Here is a 12,189-nt window from a genome sequence, read left to right on the forward strand (position 1 = left end):
GAATTCCCATATCCTACTCATGCTGAATGCTAATACAGTATAACAAAATTCTCCAGAGTTGGTTATTTTATTCAGAATTCTGTTTCCAACTTAAAAACATGATATGTTGAAAGTCAAAGATATTATATTTACACTTGCAACAAAATCTAAATCATAGAGAGATCTGAATATAGTCATTGTTTTTCTGCCACATTGCACTAGAGCGAGAATTGAACCATAAATTGATGATTAATTAATGGGGTCATAAGTATCCTAGGAAGGTAAAATAATGTAAATGCCCCAGAGTCATTTGATTTGGAAGACACACCCAATTGATAGTTTCATCAAACCCCCTCAACCACCTCCAATACATTTTTTAACTAAAGATTAACTTTACTTAATTACTTTCCAACAGATGAAGTTCTTCTCAGACAAAAATGCTCACTCAATTTCTTCTAGAGACTGATGCAGGAAAAGAATTTTGGGTACACATGAAAAGAAGTGGTAGTAATAAACAATCACCCATGTTGAAGCATAATTAACTCAGGAAATGAAATTCCAATCCATGTAAAGAGGAAAGATTAGAATAAAAGAGATAAAAATTTGATTTTATTTCCCAAGATATTCAAGAACAGAAAGGCTTGTGTTTCCTATAATGGTGAGATAACAAGAACTTACATGAAATTGCACTTGAAAATTTTCATTCCTAACTTCATTTAAAAAAAAGAGCTTCATTCCTAAGGACAAAGAGTAAACCTAGTTTCAATTACCTTTTTTCTAAAAAACAGAAAGCAGACCTAGGTACTAAGTGTTTTGCACTATACACTGTTTTCTATATAACAGTAGGCAGCCCTTTCACATGATGAAGTTCGAATGCTGAGACAATATTTTCCATCACAATGTGACCACAGGAATACCCACTTGGACTTCAACCCAGTGAAATAACATGAGCACAAAACAGTACTGAGGTCTGTTGTCACCCAGTCCAAAGCTGTGGTAACCATATTCTCTCCTCTGCCACTAGAGGAAAATTACACAGCATAAGAATGCTGATCAGCTCATATGAGTTTCAAACCAGTTAAAGATTTGTTCAGACGGCAAGCTGGTCATTTCATGATAAGCAAACGCAAGATTCATTTCCTCTTGAATGTGATTCGCTATGGACTTGTCTGGGAGAATAATCTCTCTCTCCTTGAGAGCCGCTTTCCATTGTATTGCACGCCCGTCATTTCTCATGAAACCTTTTGCATCAATGAAACCTTTTTCCTGGAACAGACTATACAACTTCCCTGAGGTAGCTAAATCAAGACCCGGAATCCTATCAGCTAACAGATTAGGTGACAATGCAAACTCCATGCATTTGACCTCTGCAACATCAATGCCTTTACTCTTCAGGAATGTCAAGTATCTCTCTATTCTCACCCTTCTCCATTTATCTTTGGGCATGTGCACGAATAGGGTAGGAGGGTAACTCTTCGGAATGTCCATTCGATCAAACAAACCCTCGGCTATCATTATTGTTATGCTACTGAATCTTAAATCAGTTGCAAGAACTGAAACAAAATATCCACCAGATGAAGCACCTAAAGCTACAAGAGGCAAGCTTTGAAGCTTTTGTTTCACAACCCACCATTCGATAATATCTTTAACGATAAACCTTTCCTCTTCCATCGACCAGCACCTCCCGGAACTAGATACCCCGAGAACTGCAAATCTCTTAGCTAAGGCATTAAGAGTGATAAGTCTTTCTTCAGGTAGACCCACACAATTCGGGCACTTAGGTGATCTGTCCCAAAAGTTAGCTGCTTTACCATTACAACCATGTGCTAGAAAGAGAATTGCCTTGGGTGAGTCCGGGATTTGCCATATTAAATCTGTCCCATTTCTGAACTCCACAGTTGGGTCTAACTTAACCGAAAAGCTAACGCTATTCAAATTTTCTTTGATTAAACCAGTCAATGAATCAGATTTTTCTCCACTTTCCCTATATAAAACCCAAACTAGAACACAAATTAAAATGAGAAACGTAGTAATAACAGGCATCCGTATACTTTGGGAATTACTTTGTTGTTTCACCATCCTGTTTCCGCGTTTTAGCATGCCTGGAAAACAATCAATAGTTCAATACAATAGGATCATTACTCTTTAACAGCAGTGCACATCTCAATACAACTTTAAAATAGGTCAAAACTGCAGGTTTGAATAGACAAGAGAACAATATACCCAATTAAACATCCTATAAATTTTAAGAGCATAATTTCCTTGAATCAGGTTTTTGTTCCATCAAATCAACGAGATACATTCTTTTTGGTGGTTATAAAATAAGCAAAAACCAAAATTCAGTTTCAATCAAATAGAACCATTTGTTATATATAAATATGATTTAATTAGAGTTATGATATCATTTACTGAAATACAGAGGACCAAAAATCACATTATATTAATGGCATATTGAAGAATCAGTCAGTTAGCAAATAGAGAACAAAACACACACTCTCTTTTCAGTTAGCTAGAATGAATTAAGGTAAGAAAACTTTGCATAAAATCAAAACAAGTAATGGAATCACATTTTCAATTTTTGATAAAGCCATGATCAAGTATTTAAACAAAATACAATTGTGAACACCAACATACAACGTGAATCAATACTATGAAGTGGGGTGTCACAAAGTACCTTAGAGTGTTTGTCTTGAGATGTTTCAAACCACCTAGTCGAACCCAAATCAACCATTCATATATCAGTGAATAGTGAAGAATCAAGAATGAAGAACGCTTACTTACACGCGCTACGATGCGAGTAGCCCAGCATTCGACTCTACTTTTGAGTTTGGGGTCATATTTATGGATTTGGTCTTCGCCCAAGTTTATAAAAGGTAAAATTTACTTCGCATAACTTACATTATTACCTATTTATGAGACATAATTAAATTTTATAATAATTATATTTAGTAGCTAAAATATAACATATTTATTTTCTATAGCTATCACTTTTTTACCACTCATCTGATAACTTTCCACACCCCTAAATTTAAGCCAAAAAAAAAATGTCCCTCTCTCCTATCCCGCTAAATACACGCCATTATGCCCAATATCCCCTAATTTCCTCCAATTTCAAATCAGTTTTACAATAGTTCAACTTACTTGTTTATCTCTAATTAACTACTCATTAATTTCACTCATAATTCAAATCTAATTCTCACAAAAGGTAAGATTCTATACTGATTTTTACGTTTCACCGTGTATTTAACTTATATTTTCGTTTTTTTTTTCGTTTGAATCAGCAATGCAACTCTAAATAATTAATTATCACTGTTTGTTCTTGGTTGTTTTGTTAGATTCAAGTGAAATGGCTAAGAAAGCTTCTACTCCGATGAGGACTGGAGGTATAGAACCCGAATTTTCAATTCCTAATGTTTTGGATTGATATTTTAATAGTTATTTTTCATATATATTTTGGCTATATTTTTAATTGTATTTTGATTATTATGTTCAATATTACTTATTCCGGTTTCTCTTGACTATATTTCAAATATATTTTTCATATATTTTGACTATATTTAGAAAATTTCAGAAAAAAAAAATTGCAGTGAAAACGTTGTTACCTCAATTATGACTATATTTTGGCTATATTTTAATTGTATTTTTTATTATTATGTTCAATATTACTTATTCTGGTTTCTGTTGACTATATTTCAGATATATTTTTCATATATTTTGAAAAATTTCAGAAAAATCAAAAAAATAAAAAAGTTGCAGTGAAAACGTTGTTACCTCAATTATGAACTCAACTTGAATTCGATATTTCAACAGATGAATTCAAATATATATTCTTCGTTTAAAACGAGCTCTGTTCATTGGTTTGATATTGTTATTTTTCAAAGTTTTTTGATGAACTAGTTTTTAAACCTTTTTTTTTTTTTTGGTTAAAAATATGAATGTACTTTTTGAATTCAATTTTTTTTGAATTTATTAGCTGTTTGAATGAGATATGAGATCAGATATGGAATGGGAGGATATTTGCTTGAATCAGGGAACATTAAAAACTGATTTTAATTTAAATTGGAATAGATTTTGTTTCCATAAACATAGCACTTTCAGTTTTCTCAACGTGTGTATTTCCGTTATATTTATCCTATATTTAAGTCGACGCATCTACTAGCTAAATATAGGTCCTCCAGCTACGAATTGTAAATGTAGAACAGGTAGTTATAGGTTGTTAGAAGGAGCTAAAATGTAGCTGTTTGTGAAAATTTTACTTATAAAAGATCGTAGAATTTCATGACATTCTTTTACGCGGATTGTCCTTCTTTTGGGGAGGTCTTTAATTTTTGTCCCTCAAATTGGTATTCTTTAATATTTGGTCTTCGCTTAACACTCAGAGGTTTTGGATTCGAACTCATGCTCGATTCAAAAAACAAAAAAAATTGCAAGGCATAAGTTGGAAAACTAGGCAGAGTCTGAAACTCAACTTATGCCTTAAGGTAGAAATTTGCCTTAAGGCAAACTTTTGCCCAAAATTAGGCCTTAAGGTAGAGGTTTGTAAAATTCCAGCAAAATATATATATTTCTTTTTGCCTTACGGCAAAGTTTGAAACCTAACTTATGTCTTAAGGCATAAGTTGGGCTGTGAATCCCAACTCATGCCTTGTGAATTTTGTTTAAATTTTTTTACTGAGCAGGAGTTTGAATCCGGAACCAAGGAGCTTTTAGCGAAGGACAAAAATTAAAGACCACTGATTTGAGGGGAAAAATTAAAGACCACCCCCAGCGATGGACAATCCTGCAAATTGCCCAATTGATGGATGGCCAGTTTTTACATTACTATTTAAACTATAACTAGATTTTTCAGAAAATTTAACCTATAACCAGTAACGGAAACTTCACATATAATAAATGTTGTTGTAGTTCCTCCTCTTCCCGTACAGCGGCAAACATTTCCTAAGAATTTATGTCTGTTGATTCATGAAGGTAAAAGAAGGAATTTTTAGCTAGTTATTGGTCAAGGTCATGTTTTAGTAAAAGCAAATCAGCAGAGTGAAGTTAACTAAATATGTCTCTCTTGTTTAGTTATGAGAGCCGTAAATTATATACTTAAAGATTGAAAAAAAATATATATATATAATAATGTTTATTTCATATTACTCCCTCTGTCTCAGTGTACGTGGCACACTTTACTTTTTAATTTGTCTTTGAGAGAATGTCACATTTCTCTATTTAAAAACAAATTAACTTTAAATCATCCTTTTTACTCTTATTGGGATGATTTACAGTCCAACAAATATCTAAAACTTGTTTTGAACACATTTATTAAAAGTCTTCCTTTTTTTTTTAAACTTTGTGTCTAGTCAAATGATATCACAAAAATTGTGACTAAGGGAATAGTATATTTAATGCCGAAGATTTTTGCAATAATTATTGGCTCTATCTGCTACAAGAATTTGATATTCTCAACTATTGTTTTTAAGGAATTCTAATGAATTATTCTGTAAATAAACGTTCTAGATTCAATATATTCTATCAATATCAGAGGTGATCCTTGAGTTTTGTTGTTTTTGGTTTCACAGGGCATTAAAAATATCAATTAGGTCTGATAATTCAAATTTCAGATGTACGGACCTGAAGTTTAGGATTGATCCAAACTTCAGACACAAATGTTTAAAATTTTAGAATTGCTAGACCAAATTTCAGATAATAATATATGCAGTTTGTTTGGTTCTAAAATGTCCAAAGTTTCGCTTTGGCAAGTCTAGTTTCATAAATGTCTAAAGTTCGACTTCGAACATACACGTTTAGAAGTTTGGGTTTTGGCATTACAGACTTATATTTAAAGTTTTTAAAATTTCAGACTCGTGCATCTGAAATTAATCTTAAAGCCGCTAAACTTTCATAAATAAATAAACAAACTTCAATATTTGCCTTAAATAGAGATGCTGAAATTGGCTATCTCTACACTTCCCCTAAAAGATCAAAACAATTTTAACTTCAAATGACCAATATTTTTAAGCGCAACTCATAAAATCTAGTGAACCATGTTGTGTTCGTATGAAGAAAACATATTTTCTAAAGATAATTTCAAGAAATAAGTCCTTCACAGTATGGTCGGTGGCCAGAAAATATTTCTCAAAGAAGATAATGTTCATCATATAGGGGAAAAACATTTCTGTCATTTTTTGTCGCAAGTCATTTTTCTTCACACCTACTTCAAAATAAACTAATTTTAGAAGTTTGGCTGAACAGGCGACAAATATACTTGGATTATCTTCATCTATTTGTCACGACTCAAATCTGACACTTAGACCGCGACAGGGCACCTGACGAGCTTCTACCCATGAGGCAAACCCTCTAAGCTAAACATCTAAATAATTAAAAGATAAGGAAGAATTATATCCAAGGCTCACAATATAAAGATACGTGCAGAAGCAAAATACAAAATATTGAGTCTGCCTATAAACCCCAAAATATGTATGTCATGGAGCTACTAGTCTGAATACAAAGTACGAGATGCGGCTCGGAATAATACTAAGTCAAGTAAAGAAGAAGAGGCCTCCATGATCTAATGGTGGTTCACCTCGACTGAACTGACTGAGGAAGTTGGAATAATCAGATATCGGCTACCTGGTTACTATTATCAACACTTGCACACATACAAACATCAACAAGCGTGAGTCTAAAAGACCGCAAGATCATTGACACACTCTCAGCTTACCCCTGGGGTAAGTCTTAGAAATTCCTGATAATACATAAAAGCAATTAAACAGTACAAGTATATTAAATATATACGAACATTGAAGCTGAAGCTAAAATCATGAAGTATAAACAAGCAACACATGAGATACACTAAGTTTGAATCTGTGCTCACGGGACACGGTACGTATTTGTTCATATCTTACCCTGTCTTCCGGAGTGGGGATTATTTACCCACATCTTACTCGGGTCACTTATATGAAATACCTTGAGTCTGAATCTATTCTCACGAGACACGATACGTATTTGTCATTGTCTTACCCCGTCTTCCGGAGTGGGGATTATTTACCCACATCTTACCCGGGTCACTTATATGAAATATATTGAATCTGAATCTATTCTCACGAGACACGGTACTTATTTGTCTATGTCTTACCTCATCTTCCGGAGTGGGGATGATTTACCCACATCTTATCCGGGTCACTTATAAATCTGGCATCTACCTCCGACAGAACCCAATGGGGTTTGCCAGAGTATGCTCCTCTGAAGATATGATACATCGGAATAAACATCCATTCAATACCAAGTCAAGACTATATATCTCCAGCAAATATCTATTTAAGCGAATTTACGCAAAAGGACTCATAGGGTCATTACTTTAGACTCTTGGAAATTATCCAATTTAGATCATACTTGCCCACTCACACGAACTAAATAGTTTAAATGCATACATACAATACAATTCATATACTTTTTATGAAAATCAAGTAAACTAAGAGTTTAAGTCTCACTTGCCTTATAACCGGAAAGCAAACTTCTCTTGAAACACCAAATTCTCTTCAACGGTCTCCAATAATCTCAATCTTGTGTTGCAGAACTTCCTCCCGTTGCTACAGTACTGAGTTGAACAAATCTTATTGGTATATAATTTCTCTACTTAATGGATGAGCAAAGCTAGAAATCCGCTCTTCTCTCCCAAATCTTCCCAAGCCAACCGCTATTTGGAACTGTCGACAATTGAGGTGAAGTTGATTTGTAACTTAGGGTAAGAATAACATGGGGAAGGAAGAAGTTATTTACTTAGGCCTCATTTGTTTTCATTAAGATTAAGACGTCTAAATCTAAAGGCACATCTGAATGATTAAGATGTTGTCTCTACATCTGAATACTGAATGATTAAGACTGTATGTTTTTCAACATCTGAATGTGCATAACATATTTTTTAAACATAATAAATATACAATTCAAATAAAAAAGTAACAAAATATTAGATAAGAAATACAAGGTTAATAAAATAAAAATATTATTTGACAAAAAAAAAAACATTTATGTTCGCTAGTAACGGTGGAGATGCTTTGTAGTGGTGGTGGGTGGGGTAAGTGCATGGTGGTGGGTGGGGGTGGGTGGTGGGAGGGTTGTGGGGGGTGAGTGGTGGTGGTGTAGCGGGTTTGGGGCAAGGTAGGTGGGTGGTGGGGGTTGGGTGGGTAGGTAGGGGTTGGATAGGTGGGGTTGGGTTGGTATTGGTCATGAGTGGGGGGGGGGGAGGGTCGGGGGTGGGTCGTGGGGGTTGGTATAGGGGTGGGGTAGTGGAGGGTTGGGTGCCTGGTGGGTGGTGGAGTAGAGCTGGTGGTAAAAATTATTCAAACAAATACCTCTTAATGATATTCAGACTTTGTTCAAGATCTTAATGATTAAGACATATTCAGACCAAATAAGTAGGTAGATTTTAATGTAAACAAATGCACTTAATGGCTTAAGGTCTGAACCATTCAGATTCAGACTTCCATTAAGTGCAAACAAATGAGGCCTTAATGGGATTGCACACGTTGCTTACTCCTTACAATTACCAAACTTGGACCCAGTAATCATCCTTCTTATTTGACCCTAGAATCTGCCAATAATAGTTTGGAAAAAGTGAAGTTGAGCCCATGATGTATTACTATTTTGCTAGACTATCTGTATGTATACGTACTTATTTATGTATTATCACAATGTACATGATATAAATATTGCATCTATGTCCACATATGTCCGTATAAATACCTATACATATATACAAATGTGTACTCTCTATAAGCACTTGCTGCTATACGTCATAACATAAACCGTCAAGATAAATAAGATTATAAATCACGGAAATAACTCGAGCAGCCATTCTTAATGTCTATGTTCGCACTTAGGGTCAAAATAATCCCAAAAATCGGGTTGTTACACTTTTATTTTCCCTATTTTTTGATGGTCAATCTTGGGCTAAATGCATGATGAATTGTGGGTAATAATGTTCAATCTGGAACAATGATCATTCATTTTGAAAAATACACGGATGATACGTAACTTATCCCCTATTTGCCCAAGCTTATTTTTTTTTGTAAAAGTACTTATTTTTTTTTCAAAAAGTGCTTATTTTAAAAAAGGTGAGTGTTTAGCTAAGCTTTTGAGAGAAAAATAAGTGCTTTTGGGAGTAGCGGAAGCAGTTTTTTAGAAGCTAAAAAAAGTACTAGTTTTTTCCCCGAAGCACTTTTTTGGAAAACACTTTTGAGAAAAATACACTTAAAAACACTTTTTAAAAATTTGGTCAAACGCTAATTGCTGATCAAAAGTGTTTTTTTAAATTAATTGGATATACACAAATTGTTTCACACAAAAAGGTACTTTTTTAAAAAGCATTTTTCAAAAAAAATATTTTTTAAAATAAACTGATTTTAGAAACTTGGTCAAACAAGCTATTAGAGCACTTTGTCGATGTCACTTTTCCTTTCATTCTTTTATTTTATCATTACATAGGTATATTGGAGAAAATAAAGGGAAAGGTGATAGTGAGAATTTGAATTCACGTAATACGATTGGATTATAATGTTTTTGCGGTACGTAGATGAGACTCGGCAGGGGCATGCATGTCGGCATAAATGGTAAAAGTTGCCGGTAAGTGACTTAAATGAGGAAGACAAGAAATTGGCTTGTTGGTATGTATTTGTAGAAACTATACAATCTTGCCTTGTGCCATTCATTCATCAAGAGAGAATATATATAGGATACAATCTTGAATCCTAGTGAAACAAGGAAACTAAGATCCTAGTGAAACAAGAAAACTAACTAATATATGGTAATTATCTCCCTACAAATATGCTACCAAATAATATCAAATAATATCAAGATATTATACCGCAATACCCTCCCTCAAGTTGGAGCATGGGAATAAAAAATGCCCAACTTGGAAAGCAAGAAGTCAAACTGAGTTTTGCCGAGAGCTTTGGTAAAAATGTCTGCCAATTGTGAAGATGTTGAAACGTGTGACGGAGCAACAAGTACAAGAAATCAGGGGCTCATAATGATCCAATTCTTGCCGTAGAGCATGTAATTTTTCGTAATATACGGACACTGACATGGTTTTGATCTGTTCACATTTAGCCAGGGAAAACCGAAGCTGTTGAACTCGTGGTCCATTAGTCTGCGCGAACCTCCTTTTAAGGTGATTCCAAAAGGGTTTTACCTCCCTAAATTTTGACAAGGAAGATTTGACATCAACATCAATGGTATTTGTGATCCAAGAGATTAACATTGCGTTAATTGCAGTCCAATCGGACTTTGTACAAGGAGGTTGCGGTTCAGTGATAGTGCCGTCCAAGAACTCAAATTTACGTCATGCCTCCAACGTCGTTTGTATGTCGGCTACCCATTCATCAAAATTGTCGCCCTTGAAACGAGTAGGCGTGATATAGTCCCCGGGTCGGTCTTGAGGACCGAGAAAATAGGGAGAATTAGACTCAATTTTGGGTGGTGGTGGAGGAAGTACAGCGTCACCGGTCATGGAAATTTACGATGAAGAGAAGAAAAAACCGTGTGGCTCTGATACCATGTAAAAACTATACAATCTTGACTTGTGTCATTCATTCACCAAGAGAGAATATGTATAGGATACAATCTTGAACCCTAGTGAAACAAGGAAACTAAGATTCTAGTGTAATTATCTCCCTACAAATATGCTACCAAATAATATCAAGATATTATACCGCAATAGTAATAGTGGGTCAGTTAAGTCACTTTAATTTAGAACTCCCTTGCATACATTTTACGTGCCCAACATTGTACATGGATCATACGTTGATATTACTAATGAGCTCAACCATGTGGACTGCTAGGTAAATGCTTATCCAATGAATAAATGAATGATATGTGTAGTACATGCACTTCTATCTATCGCTTAATCACAATTAATAAATATATAATTTTATATATTAAATCACCTAATCATGTTGAGTTAATTTGGTGTGAATCTGACGAAGATAAGAATTTACCGACCGACTCGTCCTATTTGCTATCAAATTCGCCATCAACTTCAATTAGCTACATGTGTCATCACTCAATTCATTTCCACGATGATGTCACCACAAATTTCGCTTTGTCCTCTTTGCACATACCCCACTTCCTTCTTCATTGTTCTTTGGCAACTGTTTGTATTACATTTACCGTGCCCGTAAATTTATCAAGTGGTTAAGTTAATTACCATCATTTAAAAGCAAGATGTGAAGTTTGTAATAATAAAGATTTTTTTATCCTTAACCAGATGTCTCGAGTTCAAATTATGATAATAAAATTTTCTTGATAGAAAGCCTAAAATCCTCAATGGCAGGTTTTCTATGGCTCGAATTTGGATTAATTCGATCCGCAAGTTCAGAACTAGGGACCTCTGATTAATTAGGATAAATTATACTCCTACATATTCATCTCACCACAATTTTTAATGATATGTAAATTGGAGTTACTAGTTAGGTGATGCTATAAACTACAAATGGTGCAAAAGTTGCAGCCTAGTTAGGACATAAATGAGGAGAGGCAAACAAATTGGTTTTGGGGTCTGTGGGGATTATCCTGGATCAGATAAGAAGTCCTAGAACATGCATGCTACGTCCAGCACAACCTTTTGGTTTCACTTTCACGTCATATTCATATACTATGTCCAAGTGGCTTCATACATCGGGCATGAGACGGACCCCAACCATGTGACTTGCCCTTTGTTTGGCTATAGCTACGTTCCCAACTTCCCATTGATTTGATCATTAATTTCAGTTGACTTCCATTTGCTCTTGTCTCGCAACGTGACTCCATATAGATGTGACCTCAAATCCGCTTTTGTACCCTCTACACACTAACACGTTCCAAAAAAAAAAAAAAGTTATTAACGCATTGAATATTTATATCAAATTATATTTACTACTCTCTCCTGTCCAAAATAATTGAGGTTTTAAGCTTGAGTATATGAATTAAGGAATTCACTAATTCCCAAAAATTAGGAGGTGTTTTGACTAAGATATCCTACATAATAATTTTTTTTTTTTTTTAGGTTGACATAATTATTATAGGGATATGGGAATGTATCAAGGGAAAATTTGGGAAAGAGAACTAAATACTTTACCAACTTTTAGACGCTAAAACCTCAATTACTTTGGACCTGATGGAGTAATAAGTACTCTCTCCATCCAAATTTATACGAGGGTTGACCTATTTAAGAAGTCAAACATCTCTTTC

At 34.4% G+C, this 12,189-nt stretch overlaps 1 protein-coding gene across 1 annotated transcript; it reads right to left on the reverse strand.

Annotated features, from left to right (window-relative positions):
* Positions 1 to 560: 560 nt before the first annotated feature.
* LOC132618546 (uncharacterized) lies at positions 561 to 2,810 on the reverse strand. The gene is made up of 2 exons (XM_060333579.1): positions 2,654 to 2,810; positions 561 to 2,081 (listed from the first exon to the last, which is right to left on the reverse strand). Exon 2 carries the CDS (start codon positions 2,077 to 2,079, stop codon positions 1,033 to 1,035), a length of 1,047 nt encoding a protein of 348 aa, XP_060189562.1. The 5' UTR covers positions 2,080 to 2,081; positions 2,654 to 2,810; the 3' UTR covers positions 561 to 1,032.
* Positions 2,811 to 12,189: the final 9,379 nt, after the last annotated feature.

Source organism: Lycium barbarum, chromosome 11 (assembly GCF_019175385.1).
Source record: "Lycium barbarum isolate Lr01 chromosome 11, ASM1917538v2, whole genome shotgun sequence".
Taxonomy (NCBI): domain Eukaryota; kingdom Viridiplantae; phylum Streptophyta; class Magnoliopsida; order Solanales; family Solanaceae; genus Lycium; species Lycium barbarum.